Source organism: Thermobia domestica, chromosome 8 (assembly GCF_964235325.1).
Source record: "Thermobia domestica chromosome 8, izTheDome1.hap1.1, whole genome shotgun sequence".
NCBI lineage: Eukaryota > Metazoa > Arthropoda > Insecta > Zygentoma > Lepismatidae > Thermobia > Thermobia domestica.
The window spans coordinates 262,089,534-262,104,860 of record NC_137461.1 but is presented as its reverse complement, the minus strand read 5'-3'; the positions used below and the strand labels follow the sequence as shown (position 1 = coordinate 262,104,860).

The 15,327-nt window shown below is 37.0% G+C and overlaps 1 protein-coding gene across 1 annotated transcript in view; it reads right to left on the bottom strand.

The window, feature by feature from the left end:
- Positions 1 to 5,577: 5,577 nt before the first annotated feature.
- bys (Bystin) overlaps positions 5,578 to 15,327 on the bottom strand; it is a 52,140-nt gene continuing 42,390 nt past the window's right edge. The window contains exons 6-7 of the mRNA XM_081769689.1: positions 10,742 to 10,950; positions 5,578 to 5,864 (exon numbers count right to left, since the gene is read on the bottom strand). Of these exons, the coding sequence (XP_081625815.1) occupies positions 5,645 to 5,864; positions 10,742 to 10,950 (429 nt within the window). The 3' untranslated portion in view covers positions 5,578 to 5,644. The remainder of the gene's footprint in view (positions 5,865 to 10,741; positions 10,951 to 15,327) is intronic.

Here is a 15,327-nt window from a genome sequence, read left to right as displayed (position 1 = left end):
TCTATTTTTGATCTAGGTAAGTCTTAGTTGACATATCGATGTTCGAAGGTGATTGGTGACTTGGTTACCTTTATATTTAGATAGGTTTTATAATTTGCAATTACATACAGAACCCCGAAGATGTCACTTTATTTATTTTCGATTTACTCAAAAGTATTTTCGCAACAATTTTTATAGAGGTAGTTGGTGAGCACGTCGAATTATATGCCCGTAGCGAAACTCCCTCTATAAGAGTTATTGCATGAGTCCCGCAGAATTCTGAAACATGTATTTTTGGATAGCGCACAATTAGTTCCTAAAGTCTTGACCCAACTACTGTAGGTCCCATAGTTTTGGAGCTATGGACCTTTGAAGTTCATTTTTTACATGTTTTCGGCAGCTTGTAACTCCGGAACGGAGGATTTGTGCCGGGGTTTGAAAAAAACCGGGCTTTTTTGAAAAAGCCCAACCCACCTGGGCCCATATGGGTTTTTTCGGGTTTAATTGGTTTTTTTCGAAATATATCAATGTCTTTGGGGTAAAAGTGTTAAAATGTGATTTATATTTCAAGATTGTCATTGTCACAACTTGCAACAATTTTCTACTTACTGCTGTTTTGAAAAAAAATGGCCGCCATTTTGAAATTTTACATTGGATCGCCGAGAAAATCTATATAGCAAATTTAGCATATCTCGTGCTTCCACCGTCAAAATTTCAACTTAAAAGACTGAAAATTGTGCTTCGTAGCGTGGATACTCGCTGTTTTGAAAAAATGGCCGCCATTTTGATATTTTACGTTGATATGCCGCCAAAATCTATACAGGAAATTTAGTGTGTCTCGTGCTCGCACTCTGAAAATTTTAACCTAAAAGGTCGAAAGTTGTACCCTGTAGTGTGTGTGGTAGGGGCAGACAAACGAGTTGAGTTGATTTTGTGTTCGACGTCCCTTTCAGCAGCGAGGCTATGAGACGGGATCTACTGATTAACGTGGAATCCGAACCACATGAGCTTCCTACGAGAAGCAAACCCGGGTCCCACGCCGAAGACGCGTACACTAACCGCATAGCCATGAAGGAGCTCGGCAGACAAACGAACAAATGTAGATCAAGCAGGGGCGGATCCAGGACCGACTTCTGGGGGGGGGGGCGATGGTTTGTCATATTGCTACTTTTAAGGGCTCCAAACTTTGGGATGCATCCCCCTTTGGATCCGCCCCTGAGATCAAGTCATCCAGAAGCCTGACTGACGTTCGCCAAATATGAATACCAAAAGGGTTCTATTCATTTAAAACAAAGGTACAATTCATGTTGTATGAAATAAATAAATGTTTTAAAATCTCTTATATGAAATTAACATCTTCCAGCGTAAATAAACCTCCATATTTTCTCCATGAGAATACGGGACACCTCAATTCCCCCCTCCCCCCTCAACTTTCCAACACAATGCAATGAACTGTAGTCTGGTTATGAACAAAAGTATAATAGGCCGCGGTGGCTCAGTGGTAGAGCGTTCACCTCTAGTGCATGGGGTTCCTAGTTCGATCCCAGCTCGCGCCAAGTGAGCTTTGTGGTGGACAAACACCTTGTGCGTGGGTTTTCTCGGGATTCTTACGTTTCCTCCCACTTCCTCATTCCGTCATTCATTCATTTCTCATCATCACCGTCACCTTGAGCATAGCAGGCATAACCGTAAGACTAAACCTAAAAGATTCCATTTTATTTATTTATTTATTTTTTTCAAGAATATAATAGGCGAAAGTTCACTAAGCAGCAGCTGCTTTTCTCTGTTCGTACCTTGCAATTAATTCTACAGACTGAAGATGCCTAAAAACTTAAGATGCCAAAAAAATATTTTTCGAGCGCTTAGCAATATTTATTTACATGGGTAGATGCTGATTGCCACAGCCAATTATTGGTGCTGATTGCCACGACTGGCGCTGATTGCAAATATCAAGGTGCTGACTGCCACGAGCCTGGGAGAAACTGTATTTGGAAAGAACGGAATTAACCCCTCATACTAAATTTATTAGTAATTAACTTAGTAGGGATTAATTTAGTAATCATCACAGTAAATCTATGTGGCATCCTGTAAGTCACAAAGTTACTCACTAAGTGGAACGACATACGTTTGGATGCTTAAAAAGGGATTGTCTTTTCTGTTATATGTACAATTTGCATAATTGTTTTATTGTATTATTTAATGTATCAATATTATAAAGTAAAATAGTGTGTATTTATTCACCCTAATATTTTTTTTTTTTTAACAATCAAAGGAAGATCTATTTAAAACAATGCAAGGACAGCTCTTGGCATAAAGCAAAACAATTCCAAGTCTAAAGAACTAGATTTTCCGGAGGATCATGTTCGCTTCGAAGACGGAACTTCCTTTCTGCAGTACGATAGATTGGAATAAGATAAACTGATTTTTTGTTTTGGATATGATGGTCTGAAGCCAGCGCTGACAAGGTTAGTTCGGGAGAAAGCACTCGCCTGCAGAGAAACTAAGCATGCCATTTGAAAGATCAATTCATGCTGATTACAACAGGTAATAAAATACTTGTATGGTTGAGAACTGTTCGAGATATTCAGCTTGGAAGTTTATATGAAAAAATGAGTGGATGCACGTTTCAACGCGTTAAGTATTTTCTCCCATGGCCAAGCCTAATGGTTTGAACTTGCTATTGCTTGATCACTGGGGTTCATTCACTGACAAATTGTCCATTACAAGTTGCATGACGAATGACAAAGACGTAATGGTTGATAAGATACAAAAGAACTGTACACGATATGTAAAACCATTTGATATGTTTGGATTCCGACCAACAAAGATTATGGCAGGAGATTTGTGCATAGTACGAAACTTCTTCGGACGTTATGATGTACCAACGAAACAATCAAATACAATTCGTGTCCATACGAATCAGATCCGATCACTGCGATACATTGGATTGTTTCAGTTTCCGTTCTACGAAGCAGCAGGTTATGAACAAATTATAGGCCTGTAACTTTTGAATCGCTTGTCGAATTTGCTTTTTGCTTTGGTTCTACGAACTGTTCCCTTGAAGGATGCAACGCAATTGCACATATAAAATGTTCATGGTGCAAGGGAGTCTTTTGCCTGCGTCATTTCTTCATAAAACAAAAGAACAACAGTGATCAATTTTCATCTCTAAGCTATCATTATTGTGAACAATATAATGACTAATTGTATCTAACAAATTGTATCTAATTGTATCCGTTAGTTATTGCGAAACAGTTTTCTTCTGTTACTTCCGATAGTTTTCAATTCGTATGTCAATATTCGTTACTAACGCGTATAAATGCGCATATCCTCATTTTCTCATATAAACTTCCAAGTCGAATATCTCAAACAGTTCTCAACCGTACAGAAATTTTATTAGCTTGTTGTAATCAGCATGAATTAGGGTTTCAAATGGCATACTTAGTTTCTCTGCAGGCGAGTGCTTTCTCCCGGACTTCCCTTGTGAGGGACAGCCAGCAGTATTTTTTGATGGAACTTCCAAGAGCTCCTCGAAATAATTTGCGCAGACGTATACAGTTCATGCTGACATAGGGAGTTCAAGTGAGAACACTGTACATACAGAGAAATGTTTACGTTTGTTAGGAGTTGGTTGGAACAACATGATCCTAAGGTTCATTACGTTTCTTTCATGCTTCTTGGCATCCGGTAATGTTACGTCTAGCAACTTTCTTTCAGGCTCGTGGCAGTCAGCACGCCATCGTGGCAATCAGCACCTTGATATTGGCAATAATTGGATGTGGCAGTCAGCACCCCACCATTTACATGGCTGTATTTGCCGAAATTACGTTCGTCAGTTTAATCTGATGAAAAGCTGATTTTTCTCCTTCTGTCTTGTGTCAGGACCAGATTTACATTTTTCTAAGACTTGGACCAAAGCACAATTCTGTGCCCCTAGCCTCTGAAAAAGATTATGATTCTTGTTAACTTATCTAATGTGTTGCTGGAGAAAAAGTTAGTCATCTGCCCTGTGTTTGTAAATGTAGAAACACTCAAAGCCATCTTTTTTTTCTTAATTTTTTTTTAATCCGGAGAGTATCCGAGTTTCCATCAAGTGCAATGGAAAAAGTAGCATTGCAAATTTCGCTCGCTATCAAGTCGAACAGGATGGTGTAATAACTTCCTGGAAACTGTTACTGATATTGATAGCAGAAATGGAACGAAGTTAAAATACGGGACATTTTCCTGTCCCGACTAAATTTACGGGAACGCTGGACAATCGGGCCCAAAAACGGGACATTCCCGTTTTTTTACGGGACGTATGGCAGGCTTAAGCGTAAAATAAATAGTTTTATTGTTGAAGTATTCATTTCCGATCCTTCTGCGTTTAATTCGGGAATTTCCCGAGCACTTCTTTCATGACGTGTACATCAGAACTTTCACTAGTACGGAAATTTGTACTCAGCACTTGAAATAGTAAACGTTACATAGTCTTCGGAAGCCCGAGCATTAAGCTTCTTAAATTTGACAAGAATTTTTACGCTATTGCTGGTGTTAATTCTACAGAATACTTATTTCAAGTAGCAACAAATGACTGAACTAAATTATTGTTGTTGGAAAACCAAATTTTAGTTGAAGAAACTTGTGTTTTACATCAAAGGTAAGAAATAATACTAATAGTTTTACTAATGTATTTACATATGTACAATTACTACCAGCACGTATGACCTTAAACCCGTCAAACGTATGAGTGATAAATGTCCCTTGATGTCACGAAGTCGACGAGCACACTATTCACGGAAAATATTTTCTAAAGTACCGTACAAAATTGCTTGTTTTACTTCAAATAGGCTATAAGCATAATCCATACATTAACTTGTTGTATAACTATCTCAAGCTAAGGTGTTTTTTAAAAATTCATTTGGTGCATTCAGAACTGTATAAAGATCTTATGTTGAATGTTGTTGTATACCTTAACGTGAAAGCCTCTAATTCCCAAGGAAAGTCTAAAATTTGATAAAAATCACTTACAATGTGATCACCTTAGTTGTACCAATAATATACTAACAAATGAGTCAAAAACCCAGGTGGGTTTTAAAGTGGGTTTTTTCAGGTGGGTCCAACCCGAAAAAACCCACCGGGTTTTTTTCGGGCTGGGCCCACTTGGGCAAACCCTGATTTGTGCACCCAGGTTGGTCTATACTTTTTCTCTTATATTGGTGTCAGGAATCACCTCCCAAACGTCGGTATTGTTTTGAAACAAACATATTAACTATCAGATTGTATCTAGAACATATTCACGTTGCTGTTTGCCTTCTAACGATGACATAGATATTCCTAACTAGTTGCGTATGTAGTCCTTGCAATAATGTAGAAGACATTTTCCACATCACAACATATCCACATTTAGCGAGATAATACAGATTACTACAATCAATCCACCTTGAAATTTTGAAGTACTACTTCATGGTATGACAAACACGCGTGTACGTGGTCCTGTTGGAGGTTATTCTGCCTCGGACACAAACCCAACTTTAACAGGAGGATTTTTATACTTTACTTTAAGAATAGTCCTATGATATCCGAAATGCAATACAGGAAGAAATAATAACAATACACTTTCTAATAACAGTTTTTATGTCAATATTTGTACAAAATAGATATTCACAAAGAATTAGAAAATAAATTATTCCATCGGAACATCCTGCCCGCCTTCTACGTCTCGACACTTCGCATGCTGAAGCTCTCGCCTGACTTCAGGAGTGATTTTCGGATGATTCTGATGCTTCAACAACTCAAGCAAAGCCTCCCTTTGCTCTGAGCTGATGTCTTGTTTATATCGTTGTACGAAAGTCAACAGTGCTTGATGCCATAGCACTGGAAGTTCACGATGATCCCTTTCGAACCTATAAATGCAATAGCATTATTCATTAGCAACTTAATCTGCAAACTATTTCACAACAAACATCATTATTACTTAAATGGAATTAGAATGCACTTGAATGCGGAATTGAAGGGCCAAGTGGAAGAAGTGCCTATCTACAGAAATTATTTTCATACATTGTGTGAAAGATGATTCTTGCATAAATAGGAATACAAAGTAGAAGCGATCCAGTTGGCTAAGGCCACCAATCAATGGGGAGGTTATGAGCATTTGTCCCGACAGGCCACAAAGTGAGGGAATTTAAGTATGAAAGCTGACCTTATCTTTTATCTGTGGTTTAAAGTTCTTTTGCTGTAGGATACACCAAATCTTGTCTAATTTGCTATCTAAAACTTGTAGAATCATGCATTGTTACCTGTCTTGAAAACTTCAACTGGTTTTTACTAACAGCAGTAAATGAGAGTACCCTCTTCTTTCACCAGGCCCTTTATCCTAATTTATCCATTTCGTATTCTAAATTTAGATTTTAAGGGAGCAATGTAGGGAATATCTTATCCTCATTTACCAAGCTACCACATTGTTCACTATAGCTTTTGATATATTCCACATGTATTAATTAATAAACTACATACTAACCAAAGCATTAAATGTATTAAAAACACTTGTATAACAGTTTCGGCATGTATCATCGCTTTCACAGACAGAATGTCTCTGATAAAGGTGATGATACCTTGCCGAAACTGTTACACAAGCGGTTTTTAATACATTTATTGGTTGGTCTAAAAATCGAACGAGTCTTCGCTTATCTATCCTGGGTTAGATTCATGGCCCAAATCACCATTTCTGCACTCTTTGAATTTAGTCGATTGTTGATAAATTTATTTAGAATGACGAAATTTAGGGGGATCCCGGATGGCCTTACCCCAGCACCAATTTTCTAGAGGAAGCCTCCCTCACCATCAAATCGCTCAGCTAAAACTACACGCCACCTGTCTCAAATATACAGGATGGACATCTCGATACGCTCTTGTAACTAATAATAATAATAATAATAATAATAATAATAATAATAATAATAATAATAATAATAATAATAATAATAATAAATGGAATTTCATAACTTGCAAACTGTTTGACATACTTTGCAATACAACCAAATTAACAGTATTGCCAACGCAACGTAAGTCATTATTTTTTTCAAGTGAGATTACGGCCAGTTATTACATATTTCAAATCTATATTTAAAAGGAAAATTTAAAATACCGCTTCTTTTGTAATGTTGCAAACTAACAACGCTACAATATCATGAACATCGAAAAACGACCAAATTTTGGAGGATTCCACAACAATAATAACGCAATTAACACAAACAGAATAATGCACATTTAAAGTACCTTAGGTCGAATATTACGGTCATCATATGACATATTTCGATCAAATAGAAGCGAAGTTACAAGGAATAGAAAATTTGACTTTTTTCAAAGTACTTTATTTCGAAGAAGTGTTTAGATAAATATAACATTCAATTACATATACGGTTTTCTAGACGAAGATTATAAAGATGATGATAGCAGTTAGATATCTCAAACCATTTGGACCAAATGGTTAAATTTGATATATTGCTTAAAATGGCGTAGTTATGTTAACTTTTAAAAATAATTTACCATATATTTTGCTTCTATAACATTACAGCAATGTTGGTACGTGTAATTACATGTTATACGAGTTACATACCTTTCAGCAGTGCTGCAAATTTTAGCAATATTTACCATATCTCCAGAATGGTTTGGGATTATCAAACTTCTGTGAATGGCATGATCATCTTCATATTTATGCAAAGCCATCTATAAACGGGATGAGGTATTATCTACGTAGATTTTCGAAATAATAGCTGTTGTAAAAAGTTAAATTTTGAGTCCCTTGTATCTCTGTTCTTCTTCATTCAAAAATCCACCATCTCACGATTTCAGTCTTTGACACTACGGTACTTTGGATACGGATTGCCCCGGCCATCTCTCTTATGTAATGTTGCTGTAGAGGCTACCGAACTTTGTATGTTTGTGATACTGTAGCTTTCTTAGTTTGCAATACTGAATAACAAATGTTATACAGAGTGTCTACTAAAATTCCAAAATGAAATTTCGTGACATTTCCGTAAGCTTTTGTTCACCAAACCATCAAATTTCGTAACATTCTTTAGAGCGAATGTGGATGCGAATTAGGCCGAATTTTCATGTATGCGATAGAAACGTGTTTTTCTTTCAATTTGGTAGCGTTTAAAGACCACCATAGACATTTTTAGTGGTGAATTTTGACGTTTTATACAACAAAATTTTCCAGTTTGTACTTATATTTGTACAGATTAAAAAAAGTGACCCAAAAGCAAATTTCGTGACAGATAGACACCCTGGTTATACTGTAAGTTTTCATTTAACACGCAGATTTGAAACATGTAATAACCTGACGTAGTGCATTTGAAAAATATACTTTCTGCTGGGTTGGCAACACTGTTAATGTGTTGGTATCACAGAATATATCAAACCATATCTCCCTGCCGATATTTGCATGGTACAAAATTTCAACGTTTTTCGTCTGTTAGTTCAAACTGGGCACATCAAAATACATGGTCTACTATATATAAAAACAGGTTATTTATAGTGATAATTTTAACAATGTCACACACTTATAAGCAGGGCTCGGATCTTGTTGACAAGTCAACTTTTTTCTGTTACGCATAGAATAAGGCAACTTCAAATAAAAACGTTATCCATCAACTCTAGGTTCTAAAACTATAATTTTTTAGGGTCAACTTTTGGTCACTTTTTGCCATTTTGAAATTTCAGGTCATTTTTTAATATTTTAAGGTAACTTTTAGGTCACTTATGGTCTTTTTATTCCTTTTCTTCTACATAAGTAAATCTTTAAATGAACACGGTTTACGAATGTGGAAAAGACGAAGTTGAATAATCTCTTTTCTTGCTTCCTGACTATTGGGGTGGAAAAACTGCATTCTTAACAAGCTAATGAAAACTAAGCTGTAGCTGGTTAACGAAAGGTGGGGTTGGTAGGTGGCCAAACAGATAGTTTTGGGTTGTTGACCACAAAGGATGTGATCACGTGAATAACTAAAAATGGATTAGAAGGCGTACAAGGATTTTAAACAGGTCTCTATCTATTATTTTCATGTAGTCTACACCTGCGAACTTTTATTGTTTAAGAGTGCTTCCTAGTTTTAACTCGGGAGTGAATTGACGCTTTCAATACTTACAATGCCGTACAATGGACTGATCAATAGAAATAAATTATCAATGGACTGCAACTAAGTGAAACAGTACTTTTTGAATATGAGTGAGAAATATTAACTAAAAATCCAATGGATATTAAAAAAAATGTCAATGTTTAACGAAATAAACGTTTACGAAAACGCAAGTTTTAAGGTCAATTTTTGTGATTTTTAGGGTCATTTTTACAGGAATTTTAGTGTCATTTTATAGGTCACTTTTTAGAAAATTTTAGGTCCACAACATCCGGGCTCTGCTTATCAGCTGTTAATAATTTAGTCAGTATTAGTTGGTACTGGTTGTTTTTCTCAGTGTGCTTCGTATATACAGTACTTACAGATGTGTGCAAATTATTAGACCAAAGATCAAAATATGCAGAAACTTAAATATAATCTTCAACAAATCATTTACTGCGGCTTTATTTCAATATGTTACAACATAACAGTATTTCGTATGCATCTCTTTACATTTTATTACCATTTCTATACACTTAGACATACTTTCATTAACCTGACACAATTCCTTTCCATTTTATCATTACGATGCTACGAGATCAACCATTTTCATTATCAATTGTCTTAATTTTCTTCTTAATAATATCCCATATCTAGTTTCTTCACCAAATTAATATACTTGACTTCTCGTAAAAACTAAAAACCCAGAAAAATGCACGATAAAAATTTGGTGTAAATTTTTTTTATACGTCCAATATGGGAAAAAAAGGTCAGTTTTGGAAGTGTTCAGTTTTTTTTTATGTTTATTAACTTAGTGAACAAACTAGAAAATCAAATATGTAAAAATCAAGCAACTCGTTTAGTAACTAAGGTACTACGACCTGGAAGATGTCAGCAGATAAATAAGACATCGACAAGATTGTCACAGTGAGTTAGTTACTGTATATTCTACGTTACAGCCAACAAACTTTACTGAAATGCAACTATGTGAAAGTAGTTTTAGCTATTACATGAATTCGCAAACTGTATCAGAGAATTCCTCATGAAATACTTCAATGTACCATATACAGGGTTTTCATAAAATATGGACGGATATAATTCGCTTATAATTTACATAAAAATGCTCATATTGAAATCAAATAAAGTGCAAACGGTAGCGGAAGGATTAAATTTTTACCTGTAATCTGCACCAGCTCAGTTCATTCACCGCCACACCTCCAACTGGGCGCCATTTACGTCCACACATTCGCGTAGGCGGCGCTGTAATCCACTCACAGCGTTCCGCCGTGTTTGATCCGAAATGCCAGCCACAGAGGCCCTGATTTTGTCCTTTAAGTTCTCCAAACCACTTGGCTTCTTTGCATAAACTTCCGTTTTCACATGACCCCAAAGCCAGAAGTCGCAGGGGGTAAGGTCGGGTGACATTCGGCCGCCTACGCGAATGTGTGGACGTAAATGGCGCCCAGTTGGAGGTGTGGCGGTGAATGAACTGAGCTGGTGCAGATTACAGGTAAAAATTTAATCCTTCCGCTACCGTTTGCACTTTATTTGATTTTATTATGAGCATTTTTATGAAAATTATAAGCAAATTAAATCCGTCCAGACTTTATGAAAACCCTGTATGAAGCCTAAATCCTCAAACAATTTAACTGATGATCACTTACCTTAAGAAATGATGAACCACAGCGTCGATTACTCGATACGGCAAAGCGTATTTCTTGTCAAAGAATATCCTAAGGAATATGGAATTCGCTCCATTATAATCCATTTCAGCTATCTTCAATATGGCTGCCGAAGAATGAAGAACGGGAATCGAGTTCCGAGCTATCACAGAGCCAATGATGATGGCTTCTCTTAATGTACACGTTCCACTCTGGAAAAAGAATTCGAGTTAATGACATTCATGTTTGTTATTTAAGTGAATATTAAAATACTTCCTTATAAAACAAATCAAATAAATATATTCACAATATCAATAAACCGGCACACACACACGAATGCAGATTGTTATTAAAATAACAGATATGCCTGAAGAAAATACAATTTATCTGGTTTGTACGAAGTAAGAACACCGTTAACCTGAAGAACAGCTCTGATTCATCGCTAAATGAAGGCATATAAGTCATAAATGATTTCCAGAAAAAATAATTTCTCAGGAAGTGAAAAAATAAGTTCCGTCAGCGGGAACCTGCTCATGAAGTCTGAGGTCGACAACTGACCGCGGTGTTCAACAATGTTGGTCTGAGAACTGGGCGAGCCAGGGGAGGTAATAATAATAATAATAATAATTTTTATAGTAATACTCCGTCCCATGTTCTTAAATCCACACCTCAACATCGTCAGTATTGCCAATAAATTGTGTCATTGGCTGGAAATAACATCTGAAGATAACAGGATGCACGTGATCACCTAAAATGTCAACAATCAATGGCAAAAATGGGTTTTGTGAGCGTAGTCACAGACCAACAGAATACCAAGAAATCATGGCCCACAGGATCACATAACCGTCGCCACGTTACACGATAAAGAGAAGAAAGTTTGGGGTATAAACTTCTCCGTGCATCTGCCATATATAAACATAGCTCATTGGACCATATTCCGCAGGCATTTTCAATCATTGGTGGTCCACTTCACATGTTCTCGGCACCATTTTCTTCGCGCTAAATCACTGTTGACGGTGATTATGGGTTTGAAAATTACCCGACCGGGATATTCAGTGTATAGAAGTCACGTCGGACTGTGATTGCCGCAATAGAATATTCCAGGTGCTGATTGAGCACTGCAGTTATTTTTACCGTTTTCGTTCGAAAGTCCTTGGTGAAAATCCCCAGCGATTCTTATCACTAAGGCTTTTCTTCCACCCTATTCCTCTTTGCTATGAGTGTTGTAGGCCCCATAGCAGAACATGCCGCGATCTACGATGTGATGGCAGAAAATTTGCCGCGCCTGTGCAGAAAATTGCCAGAGAGAGAGAGAGAGAGAGAGAGAGAGAAAAAAGTGTATCGTATCATATTTTAAATCTGGTTCTTTTAGCAAAACTCTTTCAACAACTTCTAACTCACTCACTCTATGGCCTATGGAACCCGGAGGTTCAATGCCGCGTTCACAAAAGCTCTCCACTGATTTTTCTATCCTTAGCTAATGGTCGTTTTCCGATTGGTCTTCCAGTCAAGACTTTGAAAGCGTTTCTACTTTCTTCCATTCTAGCTACATGACCTGCCCATCTAAGCCTCCTAGACTTGACGACCCCAACAATGTTGGGTAAACCGTATAAATTATGTAGTTCCTTGTTATGAAGTTTCCGCCATTCCCAATTCCCGTTCCTCTTGGGTCCGAATATTCGTCTCAGTATCTTGTTCTCAAATACTTTCAGTCTATGTTCTTCCCTCAGAGTAAACGACCAGGTTTCACAACCATACAGAACAACAGGCATGATTATCATTTTGTATATTTTTAGCTTTCGACAGAATTCGCGACAACAAGAGATTTTGAACCGAATAGTAACACGAATTTCCTGCTTTGAGTCGACATTTAATTTCTTCGTGAATATGATTTTCGTACGTTAATACTGATCCTAGATATTTGAAACTATCCACTTTACCAAAGTATTATTTAATATTTTAACGCATCCATAATTTGCTGTATTACGGTCCCGACGCACTTCCATGTATTTAGTTTTCTCTGCATTTACTTCTAAACCCATGTCCCTGCAAGCGTTTAATATGAACTCTGCATTTCTTTCTATTGTTCTCCGATCATCCCCAATTAAATTTACATCAGCATATGCCATAACTTGGTAAATACCGTTCAACTCTAGGCCCTGGTTGCTATCTTTGATTTTCCTTATAGCGTATTCAAGAACAAAGTTAAATAATAATGGCGACAACGCATCTCCTTGTTTCAGGCCATTTTCGACGTGAAAGCTCGTGAACAAAAATTTTCCTACCCGGACTTTACTTTGGAATTCATTTAAACCTATCTTAATTAATCTAATTAGCTTTCTCGGTATTCCAAGTTCTGTAAGAACGTTGTATAATGTTTCTCTCCTAACCGAGTCGTACGCCTTTCTAAAATCAATAAATAGTTGATGTACCGGGGTATTGTATTCCCACTTTTTTTTCGAGTATTTGGCGAATGGTAATTATTTGGTCGATAGTTGATCGATTTCGTCTAAATCCGCACTGATAATCTCCAATAATTTCAACTGCGTATGGGGTTAATCTTGCTAAAAGAATATTTGAAAGGATTTTATAGGATGTTGACAGAAGAGAAATGCCTTGATAATTATTACAATCAGTTTTGTCGCCTTCCTTGTGAATTGGAACAATGATTGATTCTTTACATTCTTGTGGCAATTCTTCCTTGTTCCAGATAAGGAGAATGAGTGTGTATCTTGTTCCACAATTTTTCGCCTCCAGCTAAAATTAACTCACCGGAATTTCATCTGCACCTGAAGATTTGTGTTTCTTTAATTCTTTATAGCGGTTTCTACTTCTATTCGGTTGGGTTCTGGAACATACGGTTCTGCGGTGTGCTATCTCCTTTTCTCCATACACACTAGTTTTTGGTTGAGTGTTAAGCAAATCGTCAAAGAAATATTTCCATCGATTTAATATGCTATCCGTATCAGTGAGAACTGTACCGCCAGATTTCTTTAATATATAAGCACGAGGTTGATAGCCTTTCTTAAATTCACTGATCCCCTTATACATGTCCCGGATGTTTTTTTATTTTTACTATTATCTTCAAGTTCCTTAATTTTAGCTTTAAAAAGTCGCGTTTCTTTGTTCTAAAAGTTTTGGAAGTTTCCCGCCTGATATCTGCGAAATTTTGTGTAGTTATTTCATTCGGATTTTGTAGCCAGCGTAATTTTGCCTGTTTTCTCTTCTCGGCTAGTTTAATGCATTCCTGGTCGAACCATGGTTTGTTCCTACGTATTTCCGCGTGTTTCAACTTTTCTTTTGCTGAAATTTTAATGCTATCTCTAATTTCAATCCAGGTATCCTGAACACTAGTGCACACCAAATCTTCTAAAGCCGAGAATCTATTCGAAACTTCAATCTGGTATTCCTCTCTTACTTGGCTCTCTTCTAATTTCTGTAAATTGAATCTCTCCGTTTTCGGACATTGATTATCATTTTTATTCAACGATAATCTCTCTCGTATTATCGCTGCTACCAGGTAGTGATCAGTGTCACAATCAGCCCCTCTAAACGACTGGACATCAATTATGCTAGATTGCCTTCTTCTATCTACTAAAACGTGATCATTTTGATTATGTTTTTCCGTCTGGTGATGTCCAAGTGTATTTATGAACGTCGCGATGTGGGAATTTTGTACTCTTCACGATTAGGTTTTTGGATGTTGCAAAATTCACGAGTCTAACACCGTTGTCATTACTTTCCATATGCAGACTTTCGTTCCCTATAATCGGTTTGAAAATATCCTCTCGTCCTATCTTCGCATTGAAATCCCCTAATAGAATTTTCATATGGTATCGCGGGAGTTGGTCAAATATCCGTTCCACTTCTTCGTAAAAACTGTCTTTTATATCGTTATCCTTATCTTCAGCTGGTGCATGTACATTTTAACACCACCGTCCCTTAAGAGTAATAAAAGAAAGTCTGTCAGTAACAAAATTCAACCCGTTTAATTGCTGGTAGTATTCGTTTGTGAACGAAAAACCCTGTCCCGAATTTATATTTCCTTCTCCGTAAAAGAACGTAAAATTTCCGGAATTCACAGATCCATTTCCTTCCCACCTAACTTTCTGAACTCTTACTACGTCCATCCTGTATTTCTCTAACTCACTCGTTACGGATTTTAACGCGCCTGTCCTATAAAGACTCCTAATATTCCATGTTCCAAATCTCATGTCCATTTTCTTTTGCTGAGGTCGCGCCAAGTTATCAGTCCTTGTCCGAGGCTTTTGTGAATATTTCTGAACATGTGCTTTTTTTTTTTTTCCTAAATTACAGGATGAGGTTGTTAGCCTTACCCAAACTCCCAAGCTGGAGGCCCACTCCTAGTCGGCTGTCCGCGACTGCTTATTCAGTATATTCGCAGCTAACCTCTATATCTAGAGACCTTCTCCTCGAACCGCAACCTGAGGACGCGCTATGCCGTGGTGACACGAACCCACCTTTCAACAACTTCACAGTTTGTGACTCGAACTAGGGATACCGCTGAAAACTGTTTACAGTGCTTCATGTAACGCTGTAATAAAAACATGATATTATCTTGATTTTTT